The following is an 18,177-nucleotide window of genomic DNA, read 5'->3' as shown; positions in this document are numbered from 1 at the left end:
TTTCCCTCTATTTTTAATACAGAAATGGCCAGCGTAATTGCTATTTACTATACTAATCTCATTGATAGTTTCTAATCACTCGACTTTCTGATCAAAAACAAATTCGTCTGTTAAGCGGGAAGCCTTTGATAAAGACTTTTGAATGGCTTCCATATTGCTGATTGGCTGGGATTCTGAATTGTGCTTTGTGATTGGTTTAGCGAGAAAGCCATTTGATACTCCATGTATTACAGTTTTCTTATAAGAAATCTGCAAGACTGGGTTGTGGAAAGTTTTTATTCGTAAATTATCTCTGCCATGTATGAAAGCAATAGACAAAGAGTGTCAAAGCGTGAAAGGTGTGTTGGTTGATAGCATTGCCATTGACGATGTTTTTGGGTGGCAAGATTTTAATGGCAAAGGACTTTGCGAAAGAAAACTGTCCCATGCGGATGGCACAAGTCAGACAACTCCTAACGTATTGGTGGGAAAGACGAGACACGTTTACACCTAATCACCAATCTATTATAAGGGGCTTTCATCAATTAGCGCATGGGGGCGGCACAATTGTAGGGAGTTACGATATTTTGAGAAAGTGGTTTTGGGGGACGAGGGGGGGGGGGGGGGGGGGATATCACATATTTGGGGTTGAGAACTATTTCAGGGTGAGCAATTGTTGCCTCTACAATTGAGGTGAGGTTGGGTTATGTTTGTAAAGCTTCCTATGTGATATTTTCAACCCCCTCCCCCATGTGCTAACAAAGGAAAACCCCCTACGAGGTCTGACATAAAGTAATAACGTACCGTATAGACGTTGTTTTGATTGGTCTATTTTTAGTATTATAAGGGTTCTAAGATTCCACTCCGAAGGCTTTTATAATTTAGCTAGCTTTGATAGGTTTTATTGAACAAAAATATCCGTCCATTTCGCGTTTTTGCACTTCACGCGAGTGTGCATAATCCGCCATCGAATGTTGGCATTTTAACTGTGTGATCATTCCAGGTAACCTAGTAACGATATTCTTATTCAGCAATAGACGCTAACTCAGTAGTATCTCCCCAATCTTTTTCACTTTTTCATTGATACTGGTAATAATTAAGGAGATGGCTAGCCTGCGTAGCGATGCATTTCGCATTGGGGACAACAGGCCCCCATCTATTCCTTCCCCCTCCCCCCTCTCAAATTGGTGTCGCTAAGCAGGCTAGAGAGCAGATGTAGTTAGGAACAGATCTAGGCGCAAGATGATTAAGATTAATATACAAATCGGCTTTATGTAAATGTAAAAAAGAATCAATAAAGCAATAGGTTTTAATTTAATTGAATCTACTCATTCCCTTGATTATTATTACCTTTTTGATAGCAACGTTTGCCAAGTTACATAAACTTGAAAGCTACGCAGTAAAAACTAATGCACAAGGGATGACGCATAGGCTGAAATGTGAAAAACTTGCGTCCAGATAGCTTCAGCATCTTTTTTCGTTTTGATGATTTGAAATAAAAGGGGAGAGCAACAACCATTTTTATAACTTTCAAAAGTTAAATGCGAATCCCCAAGTCCTCACCCAAAATAAAAAATGTACTAATAGGCCGTTTGCATGATGTCGTCATTTTACTATACAACTACCAGAATGCGTATTTTTTTCTTATTCAAATTTGTATTTCCACAAATTATGCGCTATAAAACGTGCTATAATTAACTGAACAAAAGCAAGTGTGTTAGGGAGTTTGGTGGAGTTGGTAAATAACGCTAAAACATATTTTACTTAAATATTACCACCCCTATAAAACCTTTAATGTAATACTAATCAAGAAAATATCTTCAGAACCATGTTAGCACAATCCTTAGCTTTCCAATAAAGTGTGTTTTGGTTAAAAAAAACTAATTGTTTTGATTTACGAAAATTTGGACCCACTGAAAATAGCTTATTTTACGCTTCCAACTTCAAGGGGCTTGTTTTCTGCGAAATAAAGTGAGATTTCAAAATATTTTTAGGCTAGGATTTAAAGCTCTTTTACTACTTTCTATCATGGGTAAAAAGTTTTGGATCAAGCTTTCTTCAATTTTTTGTTAAGCAATTTTTGTCGGGTCGAGGCGTTTGGTAGTCTCCCCTACAGCCGCTTTCAGTGTCGTCACGCAACGCTTTCTCCCTTGAGGGTTAGGGGAGAAAGCGTTCAGTGACGACACTGAAAGCGGCTATGGGGGAGACTAGGCGTTTGGGTACCATGTGGTAAAGTTAGCAGTTTATTATCCTGATTATAGAAGTGAAATAGACCAGTTTCGAATTCCAAATAACCGCTGTGTTTCTTGATTACAGACTCATTTGCACAGGGTTAGCCTCAAGTTTGTGCAGAATATTCACGTGTTCAAGTCAAGGTCCGTCGAGTTTCAAAGTGTTTGTATTGTTAAAGTTGTGCATTCTTTACTTTACCGTTGGTATTTGTGAATATTTAAACACTGATACGAGGCTAACCCTGTGCAGATGAGTCTGTAATCAAGGAACACAGCGGTAACTTGGAATTCGAAACTGGTCTATTATGCAAAATAACTTGCAAAAATGAAATAGGAATGTGCGATGAATAATTGATATTATCTCAGACAGTAGAGTGCAAACAATTAATCCATGAAACACTAATTACTAAATAGTACGAAATAGTGCTAATTAAACAATTCTCGACTTTCACATCCCCATAATCCTTTGCATCTTTGGGGGGTAACCAGAGTGTAAACTCCCACTTATTTTGCTGAAGGCTGATCAGAAAATGTTGAAAATACCTTGTTTGGTATCCAAAGATAAAATGAAGAAGTAAAAAAACAGAAAAAGAAGCTTGAAGACGTTTAAGGTAAATTTTAAGCATTTTTTCGTAAGTCAATACATTCTCTGTAAGACCAAAACTCTTCATGATCTGTACACGCAAAAATAACTTGGAATAAACTGATAATCAGTATTGTATAGATAAAAGCAGGCATAGTATAAATTCAATTAAGAAACCTTTCAATTTGAGATTGATTTGATTGATTACCCCCCAAACACGCAAGGCATTATGGGGATGTGAAAGTCGAGAATAGAAAACAATGGAATTTGCATGACATTGTGCTATTTAGTATTACTAAAGTTTCACGGTTATATTGTTTGCACTCTCTATTCTTATTTCAATAATTTTTTAAAAAGCAGTTAAAACTGTAGGCCAAAAGTATATTGTTTTATGTGCGCACTAAAATGAATGGAAGTTTACACGATAATGATAATAGTATTGATAATTCCCAAGAGAATTAAATAACAAAAGACACGGCGGCCATGTTGGAGGATATAACAAAAGAATTCATTGATAATTCTTTTGTTAAGTTCCTCCAACATGGTCGCCGTGAAAACCATCAGTTCTGAGTAGTGATTAATATACTTTCCATCTATCGTAAGATGTGTAACATGCTGTAAATATTGCTAAAAAGTGGTAATAATAAATCCAAAATTCACTTATAATTTTCAAGAACATACATGTTACAGTGTCAACAGCTAGAAGACGTTGCAAAATAACTCCAAGATATTATTTAAAAAAGAAAGGTATGCGTGAGATGGAACTTTCTGTATTGGCTTGCGAGCTGGAGCTTTCCATCCGATCCTGCCCCATTCTTAGGAGAAAAAAAGATGGGGAATGGACTAGTTATTAAACTCGCACGCGGGCCAAAACTTCAAATTAAATTGACATGTAATTCTTGCTATTGGTTTGACTTGCAAACTGAATAAGCGGCTTGTTCTCTGGTATCTCCGCGGAAGAACTTGCTGCACCTGTTTGGCAACTCTCAACATCTTCACTAGCTTGTTCAAAACCGGTTTGGGCGGTCGAGTCAACAGGCTTAAAGAAAACAGTCTTACTTAACACATACTCCTGTGGACCTGTTTCATGGTCGATATACACCCTGTAGACCCAAGACAACTGACACAGCGTCGCTATCCAGAAGTATTTCTCATCCATCCACCAGGGAACTGACCTGACATCAGAACAGAGTAGCACATAGGGCGTGAACTTGGGGATATGATCTTTGCGAGATGTTTCATAATCAGGATTCAAATGCCTGCTTTTGTCAACAAGGTTTTCTTTCTGGGCCTTAAAGGCGTTTTCAGTCGCTTCATCAGCCAGTTTGATATCCATTAGAAGGTCGAGTCTCGTCCATTGCCGTGCTAACGAGATTTCTTTCCTTGACTCGTCTTTCCATGTTGTGTAGACAAATGCTTCCCGCATTTTCTTCAGGTTCGACTTTCTAGTTCTTCTCCCAACGTATTGACGATAGCCATAGCTATCGACAGTGTAGTCATCAAATATTTTCAACTTGTATCTTTTGATTATGATCTCGATAACCGGAGCAGCAGCATGCAGACTGAGGATGTAGTCCCAAGTAACAATATTCCTTAGAGCAGATCTATGGGGACAGAGGTACCCTTCAACAGCCACGAACAGAGCACAGAATCCACACATTCCCATAGCGCAATACATAAGGTTACCGTGATTATCCTTGAAGTCACTAAAGGCGCAGACAAAAACAAACACAAACCAAGGCCAAAACATAAAGTTCAAGAAAGCGGAGTAAATGCGCAAGAGGACCCAATATCTCTGCCCAGATATCTTCGCTATAGCCTGAATACGTTTCCTTGATCCTGCTGGAGTATTCCTCGTACTCTTGAAAATTCGACTGAGGGAAATACAAAGCCAAATAAATGCAGGTACGATCAAATGAAACGCCAAACAGGGACCAAAGAAAATCAAGAAATCTAGAGATGGATCCCAAGGTTTGGCAGTAGTCGGGATGCGTCGGGGTAGGAAGGTCGAAGGTGGTTGTGTTGGTGGTCGTGAAGGAGATTGTGCTTGGCAGCTTGCTTTCGATTCAAGTATCCAGCCTTTACCCGCCTCGCAGACATAAAATTCCATTGGCTGATATAGATAACCTCTGCCACAAAAGGATGTAGTGATTTCTCCTGGGCGTTGACCTGCCCAGACCACACTTACAGACGTTGAAGGCGCCCTAGGGATGGCACAAATGGTAGTCTCCTCACAGTGCACGCCATAACTTCCCTTTTTGCAAACGCAGACTGTTTCGTTGCCTTTCGTATAAACACAAGTTCCCGAATTTTTACACGGTGGTGAAATCGATGGACAGTAGTTTTTGCCATTGACAATACCTCGACATAAGATATTTAGTCCATCAGCCACAGTCCAACTCGTTCCAGTCCAAACTTCCCACCTCCTTGTCACGTATTCCGGTTTCAAAGCGTCATCCATCACGCGAATTACTTCGGTCGATCCACTAGTATAACTGGTTCCAATTCTCCAATAGTAGTCTTTAAAATACAGATACCAATTTTGTCGACTATGTTTATAAACAGGTCTTAATGATGTATAGATTTCAGGTAGTTTTTTAAAATAATCTATTTTTGGATCATTTAGAAGGACGTTACCGGAAGTAATAGTGTCGTTCAGGTAAAGCTTCCCAGAGTCACACTGAATTGATTCATCTTCCACACAAACTGCCTTGATTTTCTTCGCACTGTATACCTTTTTGAAAGTATTCTCCAGTGGAAAATAGTAAAACCAGTCTTCAGTCATATCACCAAAGACATCATCTTGGTTCACATTCCCAGATGAAAGCCAAAACTCGGGTTCAAAGTTTGTCGAGACTGAAGCAACGAGTCCAAAAACTGTTCCACCAACTTCTTGACCAAACGCAAGCATCTTGATTCTTTTAACTGGATCGTAGCTGTAATAAAAGTAAAGGCCAGATTTTTCGCTTTTGTAGACAGGAAAATTATCGTGAGTGGTAGAAATTTTTGTGTATACTCCTTCAATCTGTACCAATGGCATGTCGTATACCCCTACATTCTTGAATAATACCGTAGAACATAACTGTTTCTTAGCCGAGGAGAATGAACAGATTACTCCAAAAATTAAAAGAAACCAGTAATACTGAGTGTCCATTTTGATTGCTAGTAGAAGAGAAAGCATCGATGTATTACAACTCTTAAATAACCATCGTGTTACGTACGTGCACAACCGTGTTACAAAAACCAGAAGTTCTTGTTGCTCAATCAAGCGGGCAATATTAACGTTTAGCACCGAAATAAGTCGTTTTAGTATGCGTTTGTTTTATTTAGGAATGAATCACAAGAAAAAAGATGAGGGGAGGGGGAGGAGGACCATGTAACATAAAAGGGCTGGAAATATCGTGTTTAAAAATCATTGAGAAATCTTTGCATAACTTACCATCATATCCACCCCCCTCTTCTTTTGCAAACTGAAAGCCGAGCTAAGCTGCAACAAACTAGGCCATCGTTTTCTCTTGAAAAAAACCCCGTATATTTTAGTGGACTTTGGCCGATCGCGCATCGGTTCATCACGCCATTTGAACGTTATGAAACATTAAATCATTATTATTATCATAAAAAGATTTGAGCCGGAATTAATGAAATAACTGGCTGTTTGACAGCCTCTTGGCTTTATGAGTGTTTGAACGAGGGACTGAAGAAGTTTCTGACCATTTTTATCCAAACCAATCTGTCAAATATTAATCATCACTATGAAAGTAAGATTGATGCAAATCTTATTGAAATGGAGAACTAATTATCAAAAATAAGATATTTATCGTATATTTTTGGAGAAAGAAAACCTAAATATATCCCTACCCTCTCGTCCCATAGAGTCAATATTGGAGACATTATCCCAGCCCCCCTCCCCGTGCTTTTTCATAAATTTCGTTGTATGACGCGCGAAAGCGAAAAACAAGATGGCGGACAGTGGAGCAAATGAGGTTATAATTTCCTCTTCGTTTAGCGTAAAACTGACAAATTGGCGAGTCAGCGAGGGACAGATGGTAAAAGAAAGAAGTGTTCTTGCGTTATATGAAAAATTAGGTCAATCTGAAGAGCAGAAGGGGTTCATAACTCAACCAAAGTTGAAGAGTACTGTCAACGGCCGTGTAGGAAAGCTGCTCGTTGCTGAGGGCGATGTGGTTCTCCCAGGGTAAGTAAGACCTTTTTCGAGGCAGAAACATTCAAAACTAAGAAGTAGGAAAACTGCCCAACTTATAATTGATAACTTTTTAGGGTATACATTTAGTGATCGCCAATTTTGAAGTGCGTGGAGTTCGTATTTGGCGCCAAAGTCATGGCCGTTGTTTTGATGAGGCTGTTTTAATCAATCGTCCTGCTTAAAAACAACAGTGTTTTCGAGGTTAATGTTTCTTTTTCTAATTCCAAACTCTATCATGAAGTCCTCTTATATGTTCTTTTGTCCTTAAAATCGCAATCGTTTAATTAAAATATTGTTATTTTAATCGTTTTTCCCCAGGAACTGAAAATCAAACGTTTTTGGTTCGTAGCTTTTTCATTTTAGTGACCAAGGATTCGCAGATTTTCTAATTACTTATTAATTTATTTGCTATAAAATGTGGAGCAAACACTAAATCCTTCCATTCCTAAGCCGCTGAGATAGATATTTGAACGATCTTGAGCTATCGGGACAAACTATCAGGAATCATTTCTTCCGCTTCTTAGTTCCTGTCGATTCTGCAGTCGACTGAGTGAACTGGTCGACTGCGTTGTAGTTTGATCCAAGGAATTCCCAACGGGGGTCCCGTAGGGTCAATAGCATCATCCCACTAGCTAATAGGGAGGAGAGGGATCGTAGTTTTGCCATCTACAAAATCGCTAGAAATTAATGAATATTTTTTCTCTATATTTTTTGTACTTCCATTCAGTAATTTCCCGCTGATCTGAGAAAAAAATGTTAGCCAATCAGGGTAGAGAAAATTTGCAAAACTGTGGTGTCACTTTTCCTCTTGAAGTCACAGATTTCGAGAAATGAAAAAAATTACATTGCTAATATGAGCTTGATAACAGTGACACAATAATTTATGAGTTTCATATTTTTATTGTAAAGTTTATATCTTTCGCTGGTCAACTTTTGCATGCTTCATGAAACCTCAGTTTTGCAGTAACTTAATTTCTACATCACTATTTTAGATCAACTGGTTCATCCAAGAATTATTAATTTCTCAAGCTGACTGATGTTTTTCTATTTTTTATGTTTAATAATTCATTTTAATATCCTGAGGAAAGACTACCCCACATAGGACTAATATATGAAATTGAGCTGATCCTCACAGTATATAGAGCAATTTATTCAGCTTCAAATTGAGAGATTCAGAAAAAATTCTGAGTCTTGAATGGGATTTGAACCCGTGCCCTGGTGATTCCAGTGCCATACTCTAACCACTTAGCTACCAAGTCTCATATGAGACTTCAAGGGCACATTAGGTGGGACTAATAGTTGCATTCACCTTTCCACATTGGGTTAATTATAAGCAGACATCTTCTATTTGCTTGTTTTTGCTAATTTCATTGTTACCCAATAAAGCTGTTAAAAAATTAATGGTTTTTGAAGCATAAATATTAAGAGGATTTGTCTGAGAGAAAAGTTTGAATCTTATATGATTTTAATTTTTACTTTGGACAAAATGAAATAAAATGAAATAGAATTAAGATGATAGAAAAATAAAATAAAATCATGGAACAAAATTATGCTCCCTGTAGATTTTTTCTGATGCTCTCTGGTATTGTATAATGAGACTAAAATAAGTATAAGCTGTAAAAAAACTCCAAAGTATTTTCAAATTTCACAGTAGCAAAGTTCTATATCTCCTTCTGAGATTTTAAGGGCAAACATTGGAACTTTCTTATGAAGATTGAAACCCATCTAATAAGATTAATAGGAACACACTATAAAAATCATTCTTACCTAAAGACTTTGCTAACGCGTCGTCTTTCACCGCTGTGAGTCCAACGGGTCGGGTCGCTGGTTTGAGCCTTGCGGTCGCCACACGCGAATTGAGTTTGTTTGATGTGTTGTTCTCTCCTATGCTACGAGGGTTTTCTCCGGGTTCTCCGGTTTCCTCCCTCCATAAAAATCAACATGTGAGTTGAGCGTTGTGTGCATAGAATATTAAATGTAGTGGTAGTGCATGTGAGTGAAAAGTGTCCCCAATTAGTGCGAAAGCGCTAGAACGACTAGACACTTAAATAAAAGTGATTTATTTATTTATTTATTTTATTCTCCTTGATAGAAAACCTGTTATAAAGATAGAGCAAACAGTTGCCTGTGAACACCAAACTGTTATGAAGGATTTGTGCTGTGATTGTGGCATGGATCTCAGGAAGTAAGTAACCAATCATTTTATAAAGTACAGTCAAGTCCTGATACAGTATCTTAAACCCCCTGAAGACGAGGGAAAGGGTTGAAATAACTAAGGGGGAGAGGGGTTCAAGATATCCAGGGTAGAATAGGCCTCTTCGGCTTGGGGTAATGTTTTCCCATTTCAGACCACGTGCCATTCCCTTGAGAATAAGAGTCTTTGTTTGAGCTGTATCCATATTCATGTGTATCCTCATGTGCAACTGAGTGCAAACCTTAAACAAAGAAATGATACTCTAGGGAATGACATGTGGTCTGAAAGTAGTAGATTGTGAAGTAGCTGGAAAGTCCTGGCATGGTTTTCACTAAGTTTGAAATAATGGGAGATCATGAACGAGCTGGAGAGTACCCATGGCAGGGTTTTCATTACATTTTGAAATTTTACAAGAAGACCATGAACTAGCTGGAGAGTTCTGGCATGGTCCATGGGAAACTGCCCAAAGTTCAAGATTATGAGAAGTTTATTACATCTGGGGTTTTAGAAAATGGGACTTCATTGCAGAGGCATAACATTGGAAGAATGTGTGCATAGGTCACTATCTTGGGAGATGCAAAGTTTCTGATGAGCTAGGAGATGAAAAACCTCATTGAAAATTATATATGTATATATATATAATAATAAGGACCTCTCCACAGGTCTCTCTGAAAAACACCTTGATGTTGAGAGCTTCCTACATAAACATTGTTGTCAGTTGTTATTATTATTATTAAATTAAAAGTGGAATGCTAAGTAGTTTATTTTTGAGTGTGTGGAGAGGTAGGTTAAATCCCCATTCTCCATATTACTGTAGTATTGCTTGAAAAAATCTTGGTGAGAAAAATAGGAAGTCTACCCATGATGACAGTCTAAAAGTGCTCTATATGTACATTGCTCTTCCAGCATTTTACTCAAATTAGTGTTGGATTCTTCATTCTTTACAGGCTGCAGACTGACCCAGATGAGCCATCATCACCAACATCAGCTACAGTGGCTATGATTCACAACATACCTGAGTTAAAAGTTTCCCAAAATGTTAGTAATATCTGCAGACTGTTGTTATAGTGTGTGTGTGTGTGTGTGTGTGTGTGTGTGTGTGTGTGTGAGTGAATGAGTGTATTTAGATGAAGACTACTAGATTATTATTGTTATTGGATATCATGTATGTAATAGCAGCCATGTTGGTGTATAGAGCAGTTTTCTTATGACTGTGAAAAGCTCAGTGCCGTAAGCATGATATGCCGTGACCGTGATGCTTTCTAGAATTTTAATTGGCTAATTTTTTTCATGCACAATGTGATTGGTCTGGCATTGCCGTGACTTTGGCGTGACGGTGTCCCTGCCGTGTTTATGCCGTGTTCCGGGTATTTGATTGGATGGAGGGTAAATTCTTGTGCAATGTGATTGGTCTGGTGTATCCCTTGCCATTTCACGACGGTGTTCGTGCCGTGAAATTTTCACAGTCATACGAAAACTGCACTAATTAGCTGCCATTGTTGTGCACCAACATTGCTGCAATACATTCATGATTATGTTCTCATAAGAATGAATGAAAACCTAGAATTATTTTTCTTACTAAAATATGTTTAAATTCTTTTCCTTTCTGTAGTGTGTTCTTTTTCAGCAAAGAGTTGATAAAAAGTTTAATTTTTTACCTTTTTTTTGGAATATTTGAATAGGAAGCTGAGGCCCTGGGCAAGAAGGATGAAGAAAGGCTTCTCAGCTCACACAAGCTTGCTCTTGTTGTAGACTTGGATCAGACCATGATTCACACTACCATTGAGCTAGTGCCTCCTGACATGAAGGTAAGCTGGAGGCTTTAGCAAAAATAAAGCTTTAGCTGGGTCAAGAGGCTAAGGAGAAGTACTCTACAGCTTCTCACTATAACCATGGATGACCCAAAGCAAATTTAAACACCATTTTTTTCTGCTGAAAAGGGGTTTCATTAAGTTTTGAAATGATAGGAGGTCATGTACTATCCAGATATAGTCTATGTTCTAGTGAATGTTCTACAATTACTAAGCTTTACGTGGTAGTTTAAGTCTTTCTGTGCCCAGTACACGCCTTAAATCATTTGGGACAGAGCGTTTGCTATAGCTGGTCCTAAAACCTCGAACTCCTTACCAGAAGACTTGAAATTATCTGATAACATCAGCATATTTAAAACAAAGCTCAAGACATATTTATTTAAACTTGTTTATCGATGATATAGTTTTACTCTAGATGACATTATGCTTCTTATGTAAATTCATGTTTTGCGCTATTTCCATCTACTTTTTTAGTTATGTATTTATATTAGATTACATATATTTCATTAGTTTTATTTTCTTTTTCTGCTATTATAATTTTCATGTTTTATTGTAAAAAGCATTGAGTTTTAGAAATGCGTTTTTTAAGAAATAAAGTTATTATTGATATTATTATTATTTGCCAAAGTTATGGTATAGAATATTTGAATGTAGTTAAGAGTGTGTATGGATAATACAAATATGTATAAAAAATTTCATTTGTCAATTATTTTATTTTCTTGTAGGATGTGTACCATTTCAACCTTGCAGGATACCCTCTGTGGTACCACACAAAGTTCCGTCCCTTCTCTCATGACTTTCTTGTTAATATGTCCAAGCTGTACGAGCTGCATATTTTCACAATGGGCTCACGTCTGTATGCCCATACAATTGCACGTATGCTTGACCCTGATGAATCCCTCTTCGCACATCGTATCAGATCAAGAGATGATTGCTTCAATGGATTTTCAAAATCCAATGATCTTAGGTAAGGAAACTGATAATTAGGGCTTGTAGGTTGCTGATGGCCAAAATGTAGGCAAACTATTACTAATGGCAGACAAAATACAATTGCCAAAAAAAGTGCCAAAAGAAGATAAAATGGCAACAAAATTTTACAAAGTTGCTGCTTACAGATTGCCTTTTAGTCCTCTCTTCTTATTAAGTGTCTGCCTATATTTTTTCCTATTTCAATCCCAAAAAATTTGGCTGAGATTTTTTTGTCAGAAGCCAAAAGTTCAGAAGTCTGGATACCAGCAAGAAGTATGGGTTTCCTGACTGCCATGACTTTTTCTGAGATACCAAACTTAATGCATTGTGGTCTAGCTTTGGTAAAAATATATTTCTTCCATCATGGCTTATGGTGATGTGTGTACCCAACCTAGACCACAATGCATTCTGTTAATCAAACTCGAGAAAGGCTATGAAACCTCAATGGTTGGCTCGTAAGTCACGTGATTAATCCTATTTTTGGTTCAATACCAACATAGCGCTATAGCAACACCCTATTTTCTCAAATCTTGTCAAAAAGTGTTCACAATTTGCTTTATTTGTTCCACAAGGTCTTTATTCCCACGAGGAGATTCCATGGTTTGTATCATCGATGACAGAACTGACGTATGGAATGACGCGCCTAACCTCATCAAAGTCAAACCTTACCAGTTCTTTAAGGGAGTGGGTGACATCAATGCTCCAGCAGAAAAGCAGAACGAGACAGCATCGTCTTCTGAAAATAATGATGTTGGATATGAAAATGAAAAGAAAGATGACAATGACGAAGTCAAGGACGACGAGGACGAGGCTGAGTCTGATAGTAAGGATAATGAAATAAAGATGGAACTGGAGAAGGATGAGGATGATCCTTTGAAAGATGGAGGTACAGAAGTAGAGAGGAGTTCAAAAGAAACTTGTGTGGTCAAGGAAGACGAGAATAAAAACTGCAGCAGTAGTAACATGAAAGTTGACTGTTCTGTTGATTGTGAAGTTAGTGCTATTGCTTTAAAAGATGCGAAAGATGCTGATGATATTACAGAAGAAAACGAATGTGGTTTGAAAAAAGTCGCAAAAAATGAAGTTGAGGAAATGAAAATAGATGAAGATGCCTTGCAGGATTGCACAAGTAGTTCCTGCATTCCAGAGAAGCAAAATGGCGAAGAGCTTAGCTGTATAAGTGAAAAGAACTCACAAGATAATGAAACAAAAGTTAATGAAGAAGAGAAAAGCCAAGTCAACAAGGAAAAATCTCAAGAAAAGGAAGACATAAACAGTAATAAAGATGAAAGTGTTGAGGAGGAGAAATCTGTACAAGAGAATTCTAAAGAGATAGAAATGGAAGAAACCGACAAAAACAGTAATGGAGATGAAACTGTCAACGAGAAGAAATCGGAACAAAATATTTCTAAGGAAAACGAAATGGCAGAAAACCACAAAAACGATAATGTCGCTGAAGCTGTTGAAAAAAAGAGATCTGACCAAGATATTTCTAAAGAAAATGAAATGACAGAAAACGACGAGAAAGAAAAGGAAGATAACAGTACTCAAGGTTTCAAAAATGGAGCCCAAGGAAAAGAAGAATCGAGTACCGAGAAGAAAGGTAACTCACTTTACACTCTACACTTTTGTATGACTTTGAAAAGCTCGCGGCAAGAATACGGTCGTGACATGGTAAGGCACGCATACGGCAGATCAATTACATTGCTCGATAATTTACTCTCCATCCAATCAAATATCCGAAACAGGGCATGAACACGGCGCGGACACGGTCACGCCATTCAGCAGCGACTCTTCACAGTCATACGAAAACTGCTCTGCATTTTGAAATACTTAATCAACTTAACTTCGCGTTGCATACGCGTTGATTCTTGCGAGGTTGGGGAATGTAATTTACAGAAAAGCTCTCGTGACAAGGGGAAAAAACTCTCTTCTAACGAACTTGCCCCAACTAACATGGATGAGGTTTGAACCCAAAAACACTCAGAAACATAGTGACAAGACTAAGTAAAGTTTTAACTGCTATTTTACTCATAGCATGAATCCTTATCTTGTATGTGGTAAGTCAGTGGCTTTTATATTTGTTTATTTTTAACGTTTGATATTTTTGTCTTAAGACGCGGCGACTGCGGATGAGACTGAGAAGTTTGTCCAAAACGACGATGACGACTACCTTGTTCATCTCGAGGACATCTTGCGACGAATCCACCAGAAATTCTACGATGTTGTTGATCAAATCAAGGAGTTAAAAACCAAAAACCTCAAGGAAGATTCCAGTATAACTCGATTTTGCAATCCAGACACCCTGACACCGTGCACAAAACAGATAATAAGAGAACTACGTTCAGAAGTATTAAAAGGAGTCAATGTTGCATTCACTGGAGTGATACCAACCAACATTCAGCCCGAAAAAAGCGAGATTTGGAAACGTGCTGAAGAACTTGGCGCCAAACCACAGCGTCACGTTGTGTGCCCTAAAGACACAACCGACCCAGCTGACGTCACAACACACGTGATTGCTGCGCGTCTTGGTACAGAAAAGACATATCGCGCCATTAAGACACCCGGTATTAAACTGGTTAAACTGGATTGGCTTTGGAGCTGCTCAGAGAGATGGGAGTGGGTCGATGAAAGGTTGTTTCCCGTTGATGGGATAGACAAGTATAAGAAAGATGTTCGGAATCAACGCACGCCCCAAGGAACGCCGCAAAGCTGGAAGAGAACCGCGAAAGACGATAATAAAAACGATAACAAACAAACTCCTTCACTTGAAGTCGAAGTTGGAGTAAACTCTAACGAGGGCGCGCGCGAGAGAACTACTTCGTCAAGCAGCGCGGACCTTTTAATGGCTTCCATACATCCTTTACTCTCTTTCTCCTCGACTGAAATGGAAGCCATGGACAAGGAGGTCGAGGACTTGATGAATTCAAGCGAAAACGAGAGTGACGTAATCGGTAGTATTTCTGGATCAAGTAGTTCGTCGAGCAGCTCGTCCAGTTCGAGTTCCAGTAGCTCGAGCTCATCTTCTGAGGAATCTGACGATAACGAGGAAAAGGATAACGTAGATGAACCCTTAAAGAAACGAAAATTAACTGACAGTGAGAGTGATGATATTCTAACAAAGAAGCGTAAAAAAGACATTGATTTAGCATCAGAAAAACTGCAGGATCGGTTAACTCCAAGTGATGGGGATGGCGATGATGATGATGATGATGACGATGATGATACCAATAATGATATGGCAGCTTTACTAGAGGCAGAACTATCGCACTACTAATTTTAGTTGACTTTTCCGTACATTTTTAGCATGTCAAATCCCTTTAGTAACTTGATTTACGTTTATGGTTTTTCATAGAGTTTGCGCAAGTGAACGGAGCGGAGAAGAAAACCAAAAATTAGCCGTATCATCGTGAATCTTTTTACCGTGTTTTCCTCTTTCTTCCTGTATGTATCCGGCGTCTTCAGTCCACACTGTCGACCAGAAAGTTCATTCGAAAAAGAACACTTTTTCAGCTTCCTGCAACAGTCTTCACTCTAAAACAATGAATGCTGTTGTGAAACGTTTGAAGTCAGGAGTTGTTACTTCTGGTATCTTACGATTTCGTAATTCGTGTTCAGTTTTTTCGACTTTCATGTGAGATAGTCGTCATTTTGGTTTGTTCCAACGAAATTGCCTCGCCATTGGCTACTTTTGCTTTATCCACCAACATGCATGGCGTCTATGTATTTTTGTTTTTTCATTTTCTTGGAAATAATTGCGACCCAGGAATTATTATCAATTCATTAACAACATCTAGCTCTTGCGACAGACTTTGTAATAGGCTGAAGATTTGTCGTACTCATGTCATCGACTCCCCGTAAGCTAATAACAGTCAGAGAGAATAAAATATTTAACCCAGGGTACGTGGACTAAGTGTTCACATGACTAAACTAAAGATATTGTTAATAGAGATTATATATTGACCACTGCATTCTTTTTTTTACTTAAGCCTCCCGAAATGTATGACAAAACACGTACTTAGTACCAAGTCAGTAACGAAAAATATTTGTTATAAAATCGCAAATAAATTCGTATGTTAAATTGAGTTTTCGAAAATAAGTTTGGAAGTAACAGTTTAATATACATAATAAGTCTCATGGGGCAACCAAAATGCGCTACTACCAAACCCCTCTTCCTTAGAAGCCGGCATGGCTCAGTGGGTTAGTAGGCGGCCTTCAGAGCTTAGAGGTCTACGGTTCGATCCTCGGGATCTTCACGTGTGTTTTGACTTCTTTCTAATTCGTTAAGCTTTGAATATTCTTAAAACCGAGCACTCAGCTGATGAAGAGAGGGGTTAAAGTGCGCACCGTGAGCTTCCTGGGATACTAACATCGTAGCTGAATAAGCTACCGACGTTAAATATAGTTATTTTACCTTTTTTACCTTAAGTCTCGCTTTCTTTGCGCGCGCCTCATGGTGCTCGCGTCGTTCTGAATTAGTTGACAAATCACGTGACAAGTGGTACGTCAGAGGCGAATCCAAGGTTGACCAGAAAAGAGGGCTGTGACAATTTCGTCGATGCTATACATCCTATCAAAATCAGTCTACCATATAGGTAGGTGTACTGTTTACATTTCCAAAAATCAATTTTTGAGCCATAAACGATTGAGCTTAAGAAATATAAAGAAGTCATAACTGTTGATAATATTTGATACTGTTAATACAATTTGAGAGCAGTGGCTTCATTAGTTCAGAAGATATAATAAATTTAAGTTGCTAAATTTTGCAGTAAATGTAGGTTGGTTGGCAACATCTTACCAACCAACATACATTTACTGTCAAATTTCACAACGTTAACTTGAAAACCATCAAGAGATTTGTCCTCAAATTCTCAGATGTCTTCCAAAGCGATAGGATCTTGCCACTTTTGACGTTTGTATGTTTATTGCTTGAATTTCAAGAATTTTCAAGAATTTCATGTTCTCGATCAAAACAAATGACGTCATCGTACGCCCACCTATAAAACGACTTACCGGAATTTCGTATTGGTGTCTGTTGCCTGCCCCTTGAATAAGCCGACAGCTTCGAATGTAGATGGATGGATGCTCACAGAAGACGATTCATGCTGTCTTAATATGGCTAATGTGCGTCAGTCATCTAGGTAAACCATGAAGCAGCCCAGGGAACTGTTCTTGTCCATAACAAGCGAAAACTTTTTGCCGCATAAGCACACAAGAGTATTGCTAGATATTGTGAGACTTGCGTTACTAGGAATGGGGATTTAAAATTCATTTACCTATAAATGGGTTAATGGAAGCCATTTAACTTTCCTTGGTGCGGCAAAAGAATATATATATAAAATCTTAGCGGAGATGTGATCACTTAAGGTGACTGCCTACTTTTGGAAATTGATTTAAGCTCTTTTAAAAACTTCGATTTTCCGAATTGAAATTTAATGCTGATTCCAAATCTGGAAAGAAAAATAGGGTGTCCCGAGATCGTTTTCGAGATAATCAGCATTTAATGGACGCCTACGCACGAGCTTTTGGAGTAAAAATTGCGCCACCGGAAGTGATTAGAAAAAAATTAAGATTAATAAGATAATAGTTATTTGCAGACTATATGATTGCACGAACGAAGGCTAATCAATCATTCTACAATAATACATGGATATTTTCGACAAAAAGACAGAGAGATACATTGATTTGTCATATTTTGTAGTTTCGGTGCTCTTAAAAAATCTCATAAAGTCGAACAAAAATCCCTACAAAAATCTATTTTTTCACGTGTTCCTGATTTAAACTTTTCCTAAAATGTTGATATAACCTAGATTTTTAGGTGTTTTTTCGAATGAGCTATCAAAAAATATAGAGTCCCGTGCAAAATTTGAGGGTTTTGCCCTGTTGAATCTCAAAACACGTGTGGTTCTTCAATAAAATCTTGTAGATTTTTCAGCGGTTTTTGAGCGCTCGCACATCGTGGGCTCAAATCGAACGTTCAAAAGTAGGCAGTCACCTTAATTGTTTGAATTGGGATCCACCCACCATTTAGAACCCTACCGAGAGTATCTTATTATTTTGGCCTAATTCGCTTTCTAGATCCGTTAAGTTATCGCAAGTTCGAACTTCCCAAGAACTAATTATGAGTCTCATCAAGTAGTTTATCATTAATGAGATAATTAGATGTGACAAGCTGAGTTAAATTGGTACTCTTTTTGCAGTCAAAT

General features: G+C 38.1%; 2 protein-coding genes across 2 annotated transcripts; one reads left to right on the top strand and one right to left on the bottom strand.

The window, feature by feature from the left end:
- Window positions 1–1,567: 1,567 nt before the first annotated feature.
- On the bottom strand, window positions 1,568–6,044 carry LOC148909043 (uncharacterized). Its single transcript, XM_089033509.1, has one exon. It carries the CDS (start codon window positions 5,972–5,974, stop codon window positions 3,674–3,676), a length of 2,301 nt encoding a protein of 766 aa, XP_088889635.1. The 5' UTR covers window positions 5,975–6,044; the 3' UTR covers window positions 1,568–3,673.
- Window positions 6,045–6,741: 697 nt separating this feature from the next.
- LOC148909042 (RNA polymerase II subunit A C-terminal domain phosphatase-like) lies at window positions 6,742–16,056 on the top strand. The gene is made up of 7 exons (XM_089034522.1): window positions 6,742–6,988; window positions 9,090–9,182; window positions 10,139–10,229; window positions 10,874–10,999; window positions 11,728–11,969; window positions 12,544–13,574; window positions 14,089–16,056. The coding sequence occupies exons 1-7, from the start codon at window positions 6,753–6,755 to the stop codon at window positions 15,246–15,248; spliced, it is 2,979 nt and encodes a 992-aa protein (XP_088890648.1). The 5' UTR covers window positions 6,742–6,752; the 3' UTR covers window positions 15,249–16,056.
- The last annotated feature ends 2,121 nt before the right edge of the window (window positions 16,057–18,177 follow it).

Source organism: Actinia tenebrosa, unplaced genomic scaffold (genome assembly GCF_029948245.1).
Source record: "Actinia tenebrosa isolate PJP-AT-01 unplaced genomic scaffold, QUT_ActTen_1.0 PGA_scaffold2__45_contigs__length_23673736, whole genome shotgun sequence".
Taxonomy (NCBI): Eukaryota; Metazoa; Cnidaria; class Anthozoa; order Actiniaria; family Actiniidae; genus Actinia; species Actinia tenebrosa.
The sequence above is the reverse complement of the archived record's forward strand: the minus strand, read 5'-3'. Positions and strand labels throughout refer to the sequence as shown.

Bases quoted from the DNA above. Each gene is read 5' to 3' on its own strand.
- LOC148909042 (XM_089034522.1), top strand. From the start codon at position 6,753: ATGGCGGACAGTGGAGCAAATGAGGTTATAATTTCCTCTTCGTTTAGC. The intron at 10,230-10,873 runs GTTAGTAATATC...ATATTTGAATAG, and splicing joins AGTTAAAAGTTTCCCAAAAT to GAAGCTGAGGCCCTGGGCAA. The intron at 11,000-11,727 runs GTAAGCTGGAGG...ATTTTCTTGTAG, and splicing joins TAGTGCCTCCTGACATGAAG to GATGTGTACCATTTCAACCT.
- LOC148909043 (XM_089033509.1), bottom strand. From the start codon at position 5,974: ATGCTTTCTCTTCTACTAGCAATCAAAATGGACACTCAGTATTACTGG.